The following is a 19,172-nucleotide window of genomic DNA, read 5'->3' as shown; positions in this document are numbered from 1 at the left end:
GCACATGATAAAGAGCCTGCTGTTTTATTTACCAGAGATTAGACCGGCCCAAAGCCATTGAGTGTACTGCACTTGATCTTGCTTAAGGCTTAGAGGACAAGCAGTGTCTTCCTCAGGCAAAGGCATGTAGGGAGTGAGTGGAAACTCACACCCAGAGACATTCACAAGTGTTTCCAATGACTAAGGGCCACACGAAGCTGTTGGCAGGACCCTTCCTGAAAACTTGTTCCAGAATGTCTAGGCCTGCAGAGCCACACTGATCAGAGCTACCCACTGTCCAGCCATCTTCACCCCACACTGTCCCATTCCTCTGGGGGTCCACTCATTCCCTCACTCCCAAAACAGGGACCCATGTGTTCCCTTTCCCTCAACAACAGACAACACACAGGCAGGTTCAACATATGGAACCATTTATTGACCTTTACTTCCCCAAATAATGTTTCCTTAATGGTCAGGGGATGAAAGAACTGACAGGGAGGGGGAGGTACGGTAGAAGTCAAAGGCACACCTTGAATGTGTCCGGAAGGGTTGAAAACAGGTTGGTCTGACATTGACAAGCCTGCTACTTCAGGAGCTCAGAATTTTTATGCTCAAGAAATATAAACTCATTTAGTCAATTCCCTTCCACATGCTAAAGGAGAACTCAGGTGTTCCTCTGGCTCAGGCCTTCTGGGACTCTTGCACCAGGCATTTTGGGACCTGGTTGTTGCAGTCAATGAGAGACTATCATTGCATGGCCATGGTGTCCTGACCTAAGCTTACAGGTGAGGCCTGGCTCCACTCACACAGCAGAAACAAAGATGCTGAGTGAGCCGGGAAGACCTGCAGTTCACAGCAATGGCAGAGGGTGTGCCTGTCTGCTTGAGACGACGACTCCAAACCCAATGTGAATCCACAGCGGGGGAAACTGTCTGGATCTGTTGATCACATATGAAGACGTAACTGTGGGCTCACCTGGCTCCTGAGAAACCCTCTCAGCACAGGGTGTGCTCCCAGGCCTTTCAGTACCCTAACTCTAAACCACCACTGAGGCAGCAGGAAGAGGAAGTAGCTGGAGCTTGGGGTTGCCATGACTGTCCATCTCTCTGTGGTCAGAGGGCATGACAGCCACCTCAGACCTGATCCTGGGATGCAGAATGGAAACAGATGTTGACTCCCGGGTAGGCTCCCCAAGGCCCGCCTGGCTCCTCCACTTCTACCGCTTCTTCTTGGTCTCCTTCTTGGGCCTCTTGTTGGCAGAAGGAACAGCAACCTTGGGCTTTTTTGTCACCTCTGCACCTCGGGGCTCAGATGGTTCTGCCTCCTGCATGGTGATAAAGGAGTCCTGATTAGAGGAATCAAGTCTGACCAAAGGGATTTTGCAAAGTGAAGCATGCCAGGGACACCAGGGATGGAAACCATCCTTTGGGTCCCACAGGTAGCATCTGGTGCCTTCACCTCCCAGTCGAGTGACGTTGTGGGCAGAGTTCACCTCCTTTTCCTGGTCAGGGTTTACCCTGTGACAGGGAAATCATGATGCACTCCCTGGTTGACTGCCATGAGCAGGCAAACCTGCACAGAAAGCACCCAGAAAGTGATGGCTGCACCCGCAGCTGGCAGGTCAACCTGTGCGTGAGGGGCTGCTGCGCAGCAGACCGTGGCTAGCTCTCCTTCTGGCTGCTGTTCTTTTCCTCCCATGCAAACCATAGAATGTCAGGGCTGTGGGGAGACAGTGTGCAGTCACCACACTGTTCTGCGGTGTCTGGCAGAGGTGAGGTGCCGCTGTGGGGGAGGCCAGAGGCAACCTCAGGCCTGATTGCAGCCTCCCTGCCACTGGGGCAGCTCTGTTTTATCTTATTTCATACATTGTGATAAGATTTAGTTAAAACAAAGCTTCTGCTGTTGAAAAGAAAAATAAAAAAGGGTTCAAAACCACAGAGGCCAACTTGGCCTTCACTGTGCTGATAAAGGTGGGCACCAGGAAGAGACAGGTCTGCCCTAGGCCACTCAGGCTTATGACAGAGAAAATCTGGAACCGATTTAGCTTATTTCTATCTAGTGTTCCTCTCCTCTGCTGGGTGATAATGCACAGTGTGGTGTGGCCAGAAAGGACATTAGAAAGCTAGACTAACTTGGGAACACTAACTACAGCTCACAGGCTTTGTCCGACTCACAGGAAAACTTCACTTGGCCTACAGTGTTTATTTTAAAAAATTCAAGCCAATTGAGAGACTTCTCATTAAGTCAGGACTCCCAGTTTCTCTCTCTCTCTCTCTTTTTTTTTTTTGGGTCTCTGTGTGTGTGTGTGTGTGTGTGTGTGTGTGTGTGTGTGTTTTGGTATGGGGGTTGAACATGGGTGCTCTATCACTGAGCTTTTTTAATTTTTTAATTAAGCTCTACCAGCTCTTTTTATTTTTTAATTTTTCAGACAGAGTCTTGCTTAAATTGTCCAGGCTAGCCTTGAACTTGTCATCCTCCTGCCTCAGTCTCTTGAGTTTCTGGGATTATAGTGCAACATTGGGCCCAACTCCCAGATTCTCTTAAAAACTTGACATAGGGCTGGGGTTGTGGCTCAGTGGTGGAGCACACTCGCCTTACATGTGTGAGGCACTGGGTTCAGTTCTCAATACCCATATACATAATATGAGTAAAATAAAGGTCCATCAAAAACTAAAAGAAAAATTAACAAAACAAAACCCTTGACATAGTGGTCATCCTGGCCCTGAAGTCCCCCGTGGTGGCAATGGCTCATGAGAGGCTGCCCCTTAACTCATGTGTACACACCCCACCACCCCACCACCCTGCTGCCTCCAGCCCATGAGAAGGAAATGTTTTAGTGTTTGTAGTACTCCTAATCTTTATCTACTTTTTTTTTTTTTTTTGAGACATAGTCTTGCTAAATTGCCCAGGCCAGCCCTGAACTTGAAACTCGCCTGTCTCAGTCATCTCCTAAGTCACCTCGATTATTGGTGCATGCTCCCAGACCAACTCTCATGATCCTTATTTAAAATAGAAAAATGAAAAGCAGACCAAGACTACTAGGAAGTAGTGTGCTTCTTCTCAAAGACAAAAATCTCACTCTGTGTTTCATTTGCCAACCCCCAGCATTCAGCTTGCTTTGCTCTCTGACCTTCCCTACTCACTCAGGTCCCCTGGGGCCCAGCCCTGTCCAAAAGGAGGGGCCACAGCTGGGGGTGGTCCCTGACAAAGGTCCAGCCCAGACGCCTATCTACTCCCTTATCAGCCATGGTCCTCTCCAGCCAGTCAGACAAGACACCAGATATGAGAGCCCTCCAGGTCTAGGCGCCCAAGACCGCATCTTCCCAAGATAGCAGGAGGGCTTCCCCTCCCCTGGCCTGCTAGGCCTCCTCCCACTAAAACTCAAAATGATATCTGATGTCAAAGGTACCCCATGTTGATACTGTTTATGTAACTTGGCCAAAAAAAATAAAAAAGATTAGCCCAATAGAAAAACCAACTAAACCTCAGGGAAGCCAGTCTGACAACTGCTGCTCTGAGAGCCCCCGTGCCCAGAGGGAAGGCTCATGTTTTGTTTTGTTTTTTAATATTTGTTTATTTATGTATCTTTAGTTTTAGTGGACACATTGTTTTGTTTTTATGTGGTGCTGAGGATCGAACCCAGTGCCTTATGCATGCTAGGCGAACACTCTACCACTGAGCCACAACTTCAGCCCGAGGTTTGTGTTTAAGGCAACCCAAGAGAGCATAATGCACCTGGGGGCCCTGGGAGCTGGAACCATGCCCAGGGCAGTCCCTCTGCAGCCAGCAGCCAGCAGTCAGTCCCTAAGCACCCCAGATGGACGAGTGCTCTACACACAGGCAACTTGCTGAGGCCCAGACCTCCAGGATGGAGCCCCCAAATCTGAGCTCAAAGCTGGGTGGCTCCTTGGGTTTCATTCAGTGGGGTTCAGTTCTGAATCCAAAGACTGACACTCAGTTGCCTCCCCCAGTGCTTCCTCATGCCATAGACCCTCTCCTTTGGTACCTCACCTCTACTGGCACCTCCCAGACCTTTCCCTTGACCCGGCTGTCTGTCAAACAACAGGGACGTGGATCTTCCATGTTCCTCCAACTCAACTGTACTAACCTTAGTACCCTCTCTCTAGCAGTCCACCCTCTTCCAGTAGATAGGGCAACCGAAGTCCCAGAGACCCCACCCTTGACCTGTTCCTGACTGTCCAATGGGTCACCAAGGCCTATTGATTTAACCTCTTCCTCTTGACTCTACCATTGTCTTTGACATCCAAATCCCTACCCAGTTCTGCCCATTGTTAATCAATCTGCCTGTTGTGTCTATCCCATTCCTTGACCTGCTAAGGGAACTCTCCTAAAGCACAGATCTCCTAAAGCTCCCGCTATCTTGCATCTCCTAGTGACTCTCTATCATCCACAACCTCATGTCCCACACCTGAGATGGCATCTAAGGTCACCTTTCTAGACTCATCTGGGCCCTTCTCCACTCCCGATTCTGGTCAGGTCCCAGGGCTTTCCCTGATGATCTTGATCAAAAGAAGCACTCTTTCTTCCTTGGTCACTCAGTAAACCCCACCGGTTTGGCCCTACCCAAGGAAAAATCTCCTCCAGCTGAAGAATCCCCTCCTCCACCCCTACCCCAGGTACCTAGGAACCTTTTTTTCTTTTTTTGGTACTGGTGGGTTGAACCCAGGGACACTCTATCACTGAACTATACCCCAAACTTTTATACTTTATGAGACAGGGTCTAAGTTGCTGAGGCTGGTCTTGAACCTCAGCCTCCAAGTAGCTGGGGTTATAGGCACTCAGGTACTTAGGAACCTTATAATGCCACTATCATTTTACCACAGTTACATGTTTTCATGCCGTTCTCTATTAGCCCCTGAGCTCTTCAGGATAGCTTTAGCTGTTGCTGGATGAGTGAATGAAATAAAATAGACAAGGTTTCCCAGGACCATGGGAACGTCACTCTTGTCTATCACTCTGAAACTACAACATTTAAGACCAGACCTCACTTTTTCTATGAGCACAGAGGACACAATGCAGTCTTAAAATCCAATCTACATACCTTACAGCAAGGCAAGGCATTGCCCACCAATAAAACAACACAACCACCACAGCAATGGCTAGTAGTTATCATTCACATTATGCTAGGCCACGTTATGTGGTCTGGACACATTTTAGCTTCATAAAGTCCTAAAATGAATCTATTTTATAAATGAAGTAACAGACACGGAGAGGTCATGTGACATGTGTAAGGTTTCGACCGGTGAGCAGGGCCAGGACTTGAACCTAATTTCTTATGCTCATACAGTACAGCCTGGGGAATCCCAGGGTTTCCTGGGAACTTGGGGCTACGGAAACCTGGGATCTGGCTAACTGTGAAATCTATTTTCTCTATTTGGCAGCCCTGGAACCACAAGGTGACTCTGGAATGACAAGAATGGCCTGGTCTAGATTCTATCTGTTGAAGGGTCACTCAGAGTTCCCTTGTTTGTGACGAGAGTTCCTACAGGAGTCAGGAGAGTGGGATCAGGCTCAGAGTCATGCTTTATTTTTCACAGCTGAAAGCAGGTCTCTGTGGGCGTGCATACACATGACAGTCCCCGAGTCATCTGAATGCATGATCTGTCTCCTCCTCCTTCTAGCCCTCCTCCTCTCCTCGCCTCTCAGGTTCTGGCATCATTGCTCACCCAGTCACCCAAGCAAGAAACCACACCATTATCCAAATATTTCTAAGTTCTCATGCTCCCCTGTGCTCCCCCACCCAATCTGCCCCCAATCCTATTCATTCCACTTTTTTTTAACATCACTCTTTTTTAATATTTATTTTTTAGTTGTAGTTGGACACAATATCTTTATTTTATTTTTATGTGGTGCTGAGGATTGAACCCAGGGCCTCACACGTGCTAGGCAAGTGTTCTACCGCTGAGCTACAATCCAACCCCTTCATTCCACTTTTCAAGGGGCTTTAGCATATACTGGTTCCCCCAGATGGACTCTACTGCCCAGTTAAGATCTCATGGTCTCCTGCCCACCTCTCATTCTATCAGCCATCCACAGTTCTTCCTCCCTTCTCTCAAATCTCTCCATGCTCATCAGCCTCCACATTACTTTCAGAGTCTGTTTTCCTAAAACAATTACAACAATCCAGATCATGTCTGTTTTCTGCTTTTAAAACATTGCTTGCTCCCTCTTTATATGAGATATATTTTAAAAAAAAAAGTCTCAGCCTGGCCTTCAAGGTCATTCTGCTTCAGCCTCAGCCTTGACTCTAGGCACGCCCTGTTGGGCCACACATTTGGTCACTCTGGGTGCCTGGCCAACCAGTAGCTCCCAGACACTTTTGCCCTCATCCACTGCATAGGATCTCAGCATTAATCACCATCTATTTGCATCTAGCATATGCAGGTACTGTGCCAGCCCTCACGGGTGGTGGCACACACACTGGGTGGAAGTACGCCAGCAGGTGCCTCATAGGTGTCAGTTCACTGAGCCTCTCGATCAACCTGATGACCAGTCACTGAGAGTCACATTTACATGCAAGAAATTGAGGCCCACTGAAACTGGGTAAATGGCCCAATGTGGCACAGCCACCATCCCCTGCACACTGTGGGGAAGAAAGGTGGCTATTACACACATGACTTGGGTCCTTGGATCCCAGCCACACAGAGCCTATAGCGCCACTTCTCAGCTGTCAGGAATAACTAAATGAATGGCTGTCTTTTAATTTCTCCCAGAAAATGCTGCTGGCACAAGCCAGGCAGATAGCAGACCCTGCACCCCACGGCCTTCATCTTTAAAGGTGGGAAGCCCTGTAGCTCCCCCAAAGCCAGAGTGAAGTTTCCTTAGCAATCACACTATGGAGGGGAAGAGAACATCCCTGCTGCCAGGTGGCTCCTGGGTCTACAGAGGCGTCTTCTGTGGACTCATGCCTCAGCAATAAATAAGTAGCACTACAGCCGCTTACCAGGCCAGAAAATTGCTCCTATTCATCAGGTTCAAATAATCGAATCTGTGCCACAATGCATCAAATCCCTTCCAGCAGGGATGGTGCATGGAATCTTATGATTTCCACACTACAGTCCAACATGGATTTAGTCCTGCGAATCAGGACAAAACGTCATTCTACACTGACTGAAACCATTCTTTTCTTGAAAATTGTCAGGGGAAAGAAAACCACCAGCCTATACTTGGCACCATCATGACCTTATCTCACTTTTCCTCCAAGATCTCTGGTCCTCTCTTCATGGTTCAGGATCTGAGGCTCAGCTAGACTAAGAAGGAGCCAGCACTCACTCAGAGCTGTCTGACCATCACTGAAGCTCCTGCCCAGCCCACTGTGCCTCTCTTGCCTGAGGTCCTGGGCAGGAGAGGGGCTGAGAAGGCCTTGCAAAGATAGAACTAACACTGGCCTTGGGAAGAAGACAGGCCCAACTGAAATGGAGTGGGGGAAGGCACCCATGTGGGCTCAAATGCACAAACGAAGACACAGAGTCCAGGATGCACTTGGCAGGCGAGTGAAACTGTGATTAGAAAGAACAGCCCCAAGAGCTCATTCCAGACACAGTTCAGCAAGACTCTACAGCCCTTCCCACTAGCTGGCCTGTGGCTTCCCGTGTGTCCAGCCACCTCTCCCACGAGTTGGTACACATCTCCAGACCATGGCTGCCTCACCCTGCCCACCACACAGCAGTCCCGCAGGAACAGATCATTAAATAAAAAATATTCTGCCTCTCACTTCACCTGTGAGCTCCTCTAAAGCTTTAAAAAAAAAAAAAAAAAAAAAAAGCAGAACCTCAAAACTGGTTCTATAAGCCTATATCCTAGGGTGTTGAGAACGGGGACCTGCTCACCCAAGTTCATTATTTATTTATGACACCCGTCACTGCCAACCAGGGGCCGAGTTTAAAATCAAGACCCTCATGCAAAATTTTCCAACAGGGTTCTGGCATTCTAGGCTCCATTCCACTGCACCCAAGGAAGGGTCAATATTTTTAGGGTTCCAAATGCTGAAGGGCTTTCGGATAGTAAAGTCTCTGTGAAGACATCATATTGGAAGTCACCACTCTCACATCCATTCTGATCATGTCGCTGGGCATCTCTTGTGCTTGTCTGTCCAGCATCCCCTTTCTATGGAGGCCCTGACCTTTCCCCATCCCATGGGGTTCTGGAGACTCTGAATCACTGTGGACATTGGAGTGAGCAGCTAAATGTGGCCTGGCTAAAGATAGAAGCCATTCCTTCCTACCTATGGGGTAAGGTAAGAGCATGTGGCGAAGCAGAGCCCATCCATGAGGTTTAGAAAGAGAGCATAAGAGAGAAATGGCTTATCTCGCCTGTAAATCCTGAGTGACAAGGATGCTGATGGGCTGCTGCAACTATCTTTCCTAATATACTGCAAGGACCTAAGAGGAAGCCACACTCCCAGGAAAGCCAGGAGATGGAGACAAAACCATGAGGCCTCCCTGAGCCCCAAGTCCATTGTGCCTTGACATCCCCTTTCCAAGAGCCAATCTCATCTCTGTTTAGGGAAGCTGCTGGAGCTGAGTCTCTGCACTTCCAACGGCAAGGGTCCCCATCAACACAAGAAACGCAAAGGGAATCAACCATGAAGGCAGAGCACGGTGAAGGGATCTGCTTTCCAGGAGCTGGCAGCTGGCTGGGATGTGACACAACCATGTGAAGAGATTGTATCAGTCAACATTTAAACTATGAGGAGTTTATGATTAATTACTAGATGCATTAATAATTAATTAATTACTAATATCTGCTATGTGAACTGTTGAACTAAAAGGCAACAGCTTGCTTAGGGGTGACTGGATCAACATTCTGTGTAGAAACTGAGCCAACCTGGGAAGTGAGCAGGCAGGACTCTGGGAAGGGAGGCAGACAGACTACCCACCTTTACTTCCTTCCCTTTACTTCCTTGTTATCCACTCCTCAAACACCTAGAATTGGGATCCTACCTCCTTAAACTATTGCATGCCGCTGAGAGAAAAGCTGTAGACAGTCTCCTCAGAAAACATGCCTGAGCTTTTTTTTTTTTTTAATATTTTTTAAAATTGTTATTGTTGATAGACTTTTATTTTCACTTATTTGTATGTGATGCTGAGAATTGAACCCAGCGCCTCAGGCATGCTAGGCAAGCAGGTACTGCTGAGCCACAACACCAACCCCAGATGTCTGAGCTTTTTAAAGCTCACCTTTTTGCCCACTATTTCAGGAAACTCACAGGCTCCTAGAGCTTATCGAGGGACACAACCCGCTTCAGGAGAACATCCAGAACTCCCCGTAAAGAACTTTGTTCTAGGGCTGGGGATATGGCTCAAGTGGTAGTGTGCTCGCCTGGCATGCGTGCGGCCCGGGTTTGATCCTCAGCACCACATACCAACAAAGATGTTGTGTCCACCAAGAGCTAAAAATAAATATTAAAAAAAAAAATTCTCTCTCTCTCTCTTAAAAAAAAAAAAAAAAAAAAGAACTTTGTTCTATTGAAACCCCACTCTAAGGAGAGCAGCCTGAACATGGCAGGGTTGTCAAACTGGGCCAGCCTTCCTCCATTGTCTCTGGGTGTTTGGTATGCTCTCCTTAGGTCACCCAGTGGGTTGGGGAGAGGCCACAATCTCCTGTTCCCGACCACTGCCCTGTCCCCTGAGATGCGAGAGGAATGGAGACCTCAGATTAGTCTGCTCAGGGTCCCAGCTCCTGTGGGAATGGGTCTTTTCTACTCTCCATAGGGTCACAGCTGCCCCAAGCTGGGTCAGCCACACAGTTTGTTCCCTGAGAATTTGGGAACTGGGACCAGGCAGGAAGGTATCCTCTCTATGAGATGCTGCAGCTGAAAGATGTAAACCCTGGAAGCTGTCATGGTTGTTTCATCTCACCACAGGACAGCGAGCAGAAGAAGCAGGCCCCGTGAGAGAAGTGAAAGAGGAAAGGGTTAGGGAGAGCAGGCAGAGGGCTTGCAGACAGCAGCGATGGAGTGCCAGGTCCCCACCCCCTCCCAGGTGCCGCACTGCATCCCTGCTCTTGGGTTCTGGGACAGCATTTTCATCTTCTTAGTACATCTATAGTGCATGGAAACTACCTCAAGTTGGTTGGGCGTGACCTAAGTTCAGGAGTTTCCTTAATCTTTCTGGGGGGTTGCAGGGGAACAGGGGATTGAACCCAGGGGACTCTACCACTGAGCTACATTCCCAGCCTCTTTTCTTTTTATATTTTGAGAGAAGGTCTCCCCAAGTTTCCCAGGCTAGCCTCGAACTTGTGATCCTCTTGCCTCAGTGTACTGAGTATCCAGGAGACACAAGTCACTCTTAGGTTTCAAGTAAGAATGCCATGTGAATGAAATAGCCCCCGGGTCTCAAACCCCAACTTCCCACTAGCTCTCCCTTTTCCAATATGGGAGTGGCTTGCCATTATTTCAAACTTAACACACCTAGAACCGGCCATCTTGTACTCTCCTAAAATTGGTTTGTGCTTTAGGGAAATCATTTAAGGACTAAACCAGTGGCTGCATATTAGAATCACTTAGGCGTCATAAGAAAACACTAATCTGAGACTCTGAAGAACATCTAGATCAGAATCTCTATGGGTGCAATCCAGGCCTTTGAAAATTCCCCAGATGGTTCTCATGTGCAGCCAGGTGCAGAACCATGGTCCAGCGCAAAGATGGGCAATCTGAAGGATCACTCCCTGGCTCCTGTTCATGGAAAATATCATGAACAATTTCTTTCCTCCAGAGCCTTGAAGCAGCCTCAGAACCCTTTTCACCACCAGTCAACATACAACCAATAAATAACTAACCAAAAAGAACATAAGGATCTTGTATTTCAGAATCTGGCCTTCAAAGAAGAAAAGTTCGGATTAAGTGTGGCCCAGGTCTCAATCAGACTCAAACAAATGTTTGTTTTCTCAGGTCTTAGTTTAATGAGGTGTCAATAAGGAAACCTAATTTGGCTTAGAATCGTAAAGACTGAGGATTGGTTCCTTTCTCATACTATGAAAAGAAGGGGTGGGGTGGGAAACATTTGTATGTATTCCTTTTTTTTCCTTCCCTGATTACCCCCAAAAGAGCTTTCAAATAATCTGCTAAGTACTGAAATACTGAAGTCATAAACTAGTTGCAACAACAACAAAAAAAAATCGGCTTACTGGAACAACAGGAAAGACATTCTTTTGCTTTTCAAAGGCTTTCCCATCATCTGGAGCCAAAAATATTATCTTCTGACCCAAAAAGCTACTAATAAACCTTCTTTCTATAGGCCTAGAAAGAGGGATGATTTTGCCCTAAGCAAAAGGGATAGAGAGAGCTAGGGCTGTGGCTCAGTGGTATAGTGGTAGAGCGCTTGCCTAGCCATGTGAGGCCCTGGGTTCGATCCTCAATACCACATAAAAATAAATGAGTAAGATAAAGCTATGGAAAAAAAGTTACCTCATTAAAAAAAAGGGGGAGGAATAAGATTGTTCTCTGGATTCTCCCCCCACACTTCTGCCCCCTCTCCGGCCTCCTGCCATTCTCCACTTCCAGGTACCTCCCTACTGCCCTGGGACTACCAGGAATCCCTCAGAGCTGCCTTCACTTCCAGGGGTTCCCTCTCTCCTGAAAATCTCCTGGCCCCAAGTTAAAGCCTCCTCTTTTCTCCTCCACACCAAATTCCAGTTAGCTGTAGACACAACCTCCAATCAGCACAGTGCCAGCACCTGACCTCTCCTAATCCTGTTTATACGCAAAATTCTGTGCTTCTTCTTTCCATGCACTTAGGAGTTTGGGAAGCAAGAGAAGCCTTCCTTATGGGACACAGAAGAAAAGTGGCAGGAGAATCCCTGTGTAATCAGGGCCATTTTTGCTGCCTTAGTGCAATAAAAAGTTGGATTAATTATACTATTTTTTTTGCTACTAATCCATTGAAAAGCTCAAGAAAAAAAAAAGTTAAAACACTAAGCTTTAGTTACAAAGGCAGTTCCTTTGTATGAGCATCAATCCCCTAAACTACAAGATAAACAAAACCAAGATGTGCTGTACTATATTTATATTTTAAAAGATGAGGTCTTGTCCCCGATTAACCTCAATGGTGGGGGTGGGGAGATGGAGGCATATTTTTGAGCCCTTTTTCAACTCTCTGCCTCAAAGAGAATAGGAAAGGGTCCCCTTTTCTGCAAGTTGGCTGGACTGACCCAGACCTCTGCCACTCACCTTGAAGGGTTCCTAGTCACACTGGTCACAGGAGGTGAGCAGCTTCCCATCTCTCAGATGGCCACACCTGACTACATCTCTGCCTATAAAACCAGAACAGTCAGCACCTCCCTCCCCTGGGACTCCAGCAGGCTTCATCAGCAGCCAGTGACAATAAAAATGTTTGTTATTTATAATACCCAATAGCATGCCAAGTCTGTGAGGACAGAGCCCAAGAGCACAGGGACTGTTTTTAAAGTGTGATATAGTTGAGGGTGAAAAACTCCATGGTGACCTCCTTAGAAAAACCAGAGTAAGAGGCAGACAGAACGACCAGAGGCCGTGAGCCTGTCCACCCCCACCAGCGTCTTTCCCTCCCCATGGCTCTCCTTACCCCTGCTCGTTCCCTGCATGCTGAAACTCTCAAGTTCTGTCCTGGGCCCTCTTTTCTCCCCTGCGGAGACCTCATCCCCTCTCATGGCTTCCTTGACATCTCAACTCCCTGAAGCTGGTCAACACTCTATCCAGAGCCATCACCTTCTGCTATACATGTGGAAATCCACTTGCTTAGTGGACAAAATCACCTGGACTTGTTACAGGCACCTGTTTATAACAGACTCAGGCCAAGCACCGTGGTGCACACCTGTAATCTCCATTATGGTGCACACCTGTAATCCCAAGTACTGAGGCAGGAGGAGGCTGAGGCAGGAGGATCTCAAGTTCAAGGCTAGTCTGGGCAACTCAGAGAAACCCTGCCTCAAAGAAAAAACAGAAAAGGCTTGGATGTGGCTGGGTGGTCAAGTGCTTGCCTGGCATGTGTGAGGAACTGGGTTCAATCCCCACTCCATCCCATGCCTGCTCCTTCACCAGGACTCCCCACGCATCTGTAATCCTCTTCATCCTTCCCGCCGCATAAGCAGGATCTCCAGGATATAGCCATCTTTTAAATTAATGGGTCTCCAGAATATATTATATATTGTTAAATTAAAAAAGGAAGGAATAAAACTATGTTTAAGGGTAGGCTATCTTTCATAAATCAAAGAAGGGAATATGAATACACATGTATATATACAACACACACATATATATGCATTTGTTTGTATTAAGAGACAACCACTACATCAAAATAATAAAGACATATCACAGTAATAAAACTGGTTCCCTACAGGGGGAGAAGGGAATAGGGTGGAAGATAATGAGATTAAAAGAAACTTCTGTGAATAAATCTTATTATATAATTTGACTTCTGGTAATGTATATAAATGTCTTATATAATTTTAAAAGAAAATAAATAAAAAAGGAAAAAAATCCCTGGAAATTAAAAACAACGAAGCAAACTAACCTTACTGTATGACATTATGGAGAATACACCTACACAGAGAAGACTTCTTTTTTTTTTTGTAAAAGCAAATAGAGCCCAGGGTCTCACATATGGTGCTAGCTAAGCAAGCGCTCTACCACTCAGCTATACCCCAGCCCCCACCATACAAAGAAAACATTACTAAACATAATATTGTATAGCACCCCCTCCCTCGGGGACATATTGTAAGGTCAAAAAGAACCACAAAGAAACTTTAAATTTCATTCTCAGTCTGTGGTTTTTTTTTTAATATTTATTTATTTAGTTAGTTTTAGGTAGACACAGTGTCTTTATTTTATCTTTATGTGGTATTGAGGATCAAACCCAGTGCCCTGCACATGCCAGGAGAGTGCGCTACCACTTGAGCCACATCCCCAATCCAGTCTTACTGTTAAAAAGTGAAAAAAAATTAAAAACTATAATCAGTATGTTGTAAGTATGCAAAACAGAGTTAATATTAAAAAAAAAAAAAAAAAAACCTGCTTTCCTTAGAAAGTCCTCCTTGCAAGGGTGACCCTTGGCTGGCATCTAGGAACATGAATTTGGATGGTTCCCACAATTCCCAGAACTGATAAGAGTGGCTCACTATGATTAAGCCATTTGAGCAAATGATATGGTTTATGTTGAACACCTGCCTTCTTTCTAGAAGTATGGAATTTGGATTCAGGGTAGGTACACAGTGCTTATGTGATCAGCCCCCAATAAGAACCTGGGCACAGTCCATAATGAGCTCCCCTGCTAGATAACACTTCATATGATTTGTCACATCCCGTGTGACTCCAAGGGACAGCACTCTTGTGCCTATTTTTCTCCAGTCCTCACTGCATGTACCTTTTCCCCTGGCTGATTTTGCTTTGTATCCTTTCAACTGTGGTAAATCAGAGTTGTGAGTCCTTCTAGTGAACCACTGAGCCTGGAGTGCTCTTGGGAACCCTAATATAGCAGAATACAGCACATAAGTCATTCTGTTAATGTTACCAGGAAACGAGATTCCAGCATAAGACTAAAAGATACAAGATACTAAGGGCTGGGGTTGTGGCTCAGCAGTAGAGCGCTCACCTTGCACATGCAGGACCCTGGGTTCAATCCTCAGCACCACATAAAAAATAAATTAGTAAATGAAGGTATTGTGTCCAACTACAATGAAAAAAAAGGATACAAGATACTAGTATAAGATCATATTAAAAAAAAAAACTATGATCTTAAACATGAATTGAAACTAACTATAAATTCACAATTCTTTTTCTTAAAAAATTATTAAAGATGAATGCAGAGGCACATTGTATTCTCAGCTTGAGATTAAGAGGATTACAAATTTGAGGCCAGATTCAGCAACTTAGTGAGATCTTGTCTCAAAATAAAAAATAAAAAGTCCAGGAGTCATGGTGCACGCCTGTAATCCCAACAGCTCCAAAGGCTGAGGCAGGAGGATTGCAAGTTTGAGGCCAGCCCCAGCAATTTAGTGAGGTCCTTAGCAACTTTGTGAGACCGTGTCTGAAAATAATAATAATAATAATAATAAAAGAGCTGGGGATATAATTCAGCACCCACTGAGTTCAATCCTCAATACCAGAAAGAAAAAAGAAAAAGGACTGGGACAGTAACTCAGTGGTTTGGCACCCCTAGGTTCAATCCCCAGCACCACAAAAAAAAGAAAAAAAAGAGAAAGTTTGAAATTATTGGTCTACACTGGAAGATGATTGAGCTAAAAATCACTACTCTAAAGGGAAAGGACCAAGCATTTATACTGCTTTTCAGTATGAGAAAAATTTCAGAATATCCACATAGGTGATAAGGAAAAGGTCCTCACTAAAGAATTCTAGCTAATAAATGCAGAGGGAAATAATGGACCTAAGCAATGATCATGAATGGATGCTAAAGTCATCTTGGTCAAAGAGTGATGAGAGCTTTTATAATAGAAGAATCAGGTGACAACAAATGAACTGGCTAGAACCTATAAATAGATGTGTGGCAGCCAGACGCCACGTGCCTATTGATGTGCAACACCAAGTACAGAGCGCTGGCCATAGGGTGTTCGCAATAAATAACCTAATCTGAATGGACTCAGGCCTCAGGATGGAACTTCCTGTGGGCGGGACATATGGGAACAGAGAAACATGTTATAGGACCCCACAGAGGCAATTGGCCAAATTCTGGGATGTAGAAATCCTAGGTGACAAAGATTTCCTTTCTCCAACAAATCAATGTCAGGGGAAATGTGGTGGGCAATAACAGTGGGTGGAGAAGGGTGTTACAGTTTTAGAATAAAGACATTTACAGACTAAGAATCAAAACAGCAAAAAAAGCCAATCATTCTGATGGTATCCTTCTCTTATTTAAATCCTCCAGGCCTTGGCAGCATGGCTCACAATGTCTCCTCTGTGCTCTGACAGTCACCTTCATTCAGTTCCTTGAACTAACCTGTTCCGTTACCCCTCAGGTCCCTTTCCTTGGCAGGTCCCTCTCCATGGAATATTACCCTCATCCCTTCCCCACTTTAACTGATAGAAGCCTGCTCATTCATTTCCTTTCTTAAATACTATCTTCTTAGCAGGGGGAAGAGCCCAGCTCTTACCTCAAGGTATGTCAGTGCAACCCCCACCCACTACACACATTCACTATGTTCTGTATTCCTTTTGGTACTAGAGATTTAACCCAGGAATACTTTACCATTGAGCTACATCCCCAGCCCTTTTTGTTTTTTAATTTGAGACAGGGTCTAAGTTGCTTAGGGCCTTGCTAAATTGCCAGGGCTGGCTTTGAACTTGCAATCTTCGTGTCTCAGCATCCCAAGCTGCTGAGGTTATAGACATGCACCACCACACCTGGTGCAAATTCATTTTTAAAAAATATTTTATGTATATTTTTTAGTTGTAGATGAACACACAGTATCTTTATTTATTTTTATGTGGTACTGAGGATCAAACTCAATGCCTCACGCTTGATTGTGATGACATCCATGTTAGTACTCAGAACCCAGACTGGCATTAAAGAGCTCAGGCTCACAGGGAAGGACTTACCACCTCGTGGGACTTGGGAATGGGTACGATGATGGCCAACACACAGATGAGCTGGAAGATGGCCCCCAGGAAGAGTCCGTACCGTAGAAGGTTCTCCAGGAAGGTAGGCTCAGGCACCTCAGGAGGTGAGAAGTCTAGGTCGGAGGCCATGGCCCAAGCCACCTGCTGCTTGAGGTCTCTGACTCACCACTTCTTTACAGCCAATTTCTAAATGCAAAGGTAAGTAAGCATCATGTTTCTAAAACGTTTTTTTTCCTGGGTGGGGGGGCAGTATTCATGGTGGTGGAGATCAAAACCAGGGCCTTCTGAATACCAGGCCAGCACTCTACACTGAGCCACATCCTCAGTTCCCTCTACTACTGATTTTTAAAGATCCTGCTTGCATAAACACACATACATTCAAGACTATATAAAGCAATTGTAGTGAAATGTTAACAGTTCTTGGATCTAATTAGAGAATAATTAGAATAAAAACATTTACAGAATAAGAATTAAAATTAAAAAAAAAAAGCCAATCATTCACAGTGAGCCGTTCTTCCAACTTTTTCATAGTTTTCCAAATATAAAGTTAAGAAAAATAAATAAGTAAATGCAAAGGGAAATACTTCCAACAAAAATCTCAAATCACATCTGTAATCCCAGTGACTTAAGGAGCTAAGACAGGAGGATCCCAAGTTTGAGGTCAGCCTCAGCAACTTAACGAGATCCTGTCTCAAAATTTTTTTTTTTTTAAAGAGAGAGTGAGAGAGGGGAGAGAGAGAGAGAGAGAGAGAGAGAGAATTTTTTTAATATTTATTTTTTAGTTCTCGGCGGACACAACATCTTTGTTGGTATGTGGTGCTGAGGATCGAACCCGGGTCGCACGCATGGCAGGCGAGCGCGCTACCGCTTGAGCCACATCCCCAGCCCCCTGTCTCAAAATTAAAAAAAAAAAAAAAAATAGAAAGGGCTGGGAATGTGGCTCCACAGTAAAGTGCCCCTGCGTTCAATATCCAGTATCAAAAAAAAAAAAAAAAGAAAGAAAGAAAGAAAGAAAGAAAAAGTCAGGCAAGGTGGTCACACAGGCCTATAATCCCAGCAGCTCCAGAGGCAGGAGGATCACAAGTTCAAAGCCAGTCTCAGCAACTTAGTGAGGCCTAAGGAACTTAATGAGAGACCCTGTCTCAAAATAAAAAATAAAAAGGACTGGGGATGTGGCTCAGTGGTGAAGTGCCCTTGAGTTCAATTCTATCCCTGGCCAGAAAAAAAAAAAAAAAAACTCAAATCAATGTACATTTCCTAAAGGACTGCTATGTTTCAGGTTTTGTATATTCATTTCTTTACCCATCTAGTCATTCACCAATGAATATTGATTGAATACCAAGCATTAAAGAGTGAGCAAAACAGACAAATCCCTGTTCTCTTGGGACCCCTGCTCAGGAGGGAGGCAGAAAACAAATACACTGAGATGTGATATGCTAGGAAGTTTTGGAAAACATCTAAGCAGGACATCATTTTATTTTACATGGAGTGACAGGAAAGCCCTCTCTGAAGAACAGAAGTGAGAATGAAGTGGCAGAGATGTGAGGTGAGGGAGTGAGCCACTTGTTATCTGAGGGAGTCTGTTACAGGTAGAAAGAAAAGCAAGTGCAGAGGCCCTGGGGCAGGGAAATGGAACAACAAGTCCAGAGAGAGCCCTCAGGAGGGAGAGTAGAAGCAACAGAGACTAGAGAGGGGCGGGGCAGGCCTTGTAGGACCCTCACATCTCTGATTTAATTTAGTAAAATGTAAAGCCACTGACAGATTTTGAGCAGAGAAGTGACATGATCTGAATTACTTTTTTTTTTTTAATGGGGGGAGGGAGACCACAGGGAAGGGGCAAAGTGGACACATGAAGACCAACAAGGAGGCCACTGCCAAAAACTCAGACAAGCAATGTTGGAGGCATGCACAACAGGGGCGGCTGTGGCCAGTAACAGCAGGTCCAGCCTCAACCCACCTCTCTCACCTTTGCTTTCACTGGTGCCCCCATTGCTAACACCTGGAAGAACTGAGCTGCCTGTGGACCTCTAAGAGCACTGGGCTCTTTGAAAATCCTGGGCCTCTGCCCAGCAACACTCTCTGCCAAGAATAGCTTTCCCCAAGGCTGAGGTGAGTGGCACCCCCAACATGTCTTTCTTGTCGCCCTCCTCCTCCCCTATTTGACTGTACTGTCTCTTCTCTACCAAGCACCCACAAATGGCTTCCTTCTACCCATCTCAACAATAAAGGTAAATATACATCGGGATCAGTGCACCTGAATCCATAGCCCTTTGCATTTTCAGGGATCTGGGCCATAGTGCAATTTTCTGCTAAACCTAAGCTATCCAATATGGTGATCATGAGCCACACATGGCTATCTAGACTTAGAACACACAGCTAGTCTGAACTGGGATGACTGTTAGGTTTAAATACATGCCCAATTTCAAACATTTAGTATGAAAAAATACTCACTAGTAATTTTTATATTGATTAGATATTGAAATGATAACTATGCTAAACAAATTATATTACTAAAATTAATTTCACCTAACTTGAAAAAGAACAAAGTTGACAAATTCATTTTATGATTTCAAAACTTACTGCAAAACTATGGTAATCAAAATGATATGGTACTGACATAAGA

The 19,172-nt window shown here is 45.4% G+C and overlaps 1 protein-coding gene across 4 annotated transcripts in view; it reads right to left on the bottom strand.

Annotated features, from left to right (window-relative positions):
* Positions 1-393: 393 nt before the first annotated feature.
* Positions 394-19,172, bottom strand: part of Manbal (mannosidase beta like) — a 28,337-nt gene continuing 9,558 nt past the window's right edge. For all 4 annotated transcript variants that reach the window (XM_078051760.1, XM_078051762.1, XM_078051763.1 and 1 more), the window contains exons 2-3: positions 16,529-16,735; positions 394-1,303 (exon numbers count right to left, since the gene is read on the bottom strand). In XM_078051760.1, coding sequence (XP_077907886.1) covers positions 1,196-1,303; positions 16,529-16,678 — 258 coding nt within the window. In that variant the 5' untranslated portion in view covers positions 16,679-16,735 and the 3' untranslated portion in view covers positions 394-1,195. The remainder of the gene's footprint in view (positions 1,304-16,528; positions 16,736-19,172) is intronic.

This window comes from Ictidomys tridecemlineatus, chromosome 5, assembly GCF_052094955.1.
Source record: "Ictidomys tridecemlineatus isolate mIctTri1 chromosome 5, mIctTri1.hap1, whole genome shotgun sequence".
Taxonomy (NCBI): domain Eukaryota; kingdom Metazoa; phylum Chordata; class Mammalia; order Rodentia; family Sciuridae; genus Ictidomys; species Ictidomys tridecemlineatus.
The sequence above is the reverse complement of the archived record's forward strand: the minus strand, read 5'-3'. Positions and strand labels throughout refer to the sequence as shown.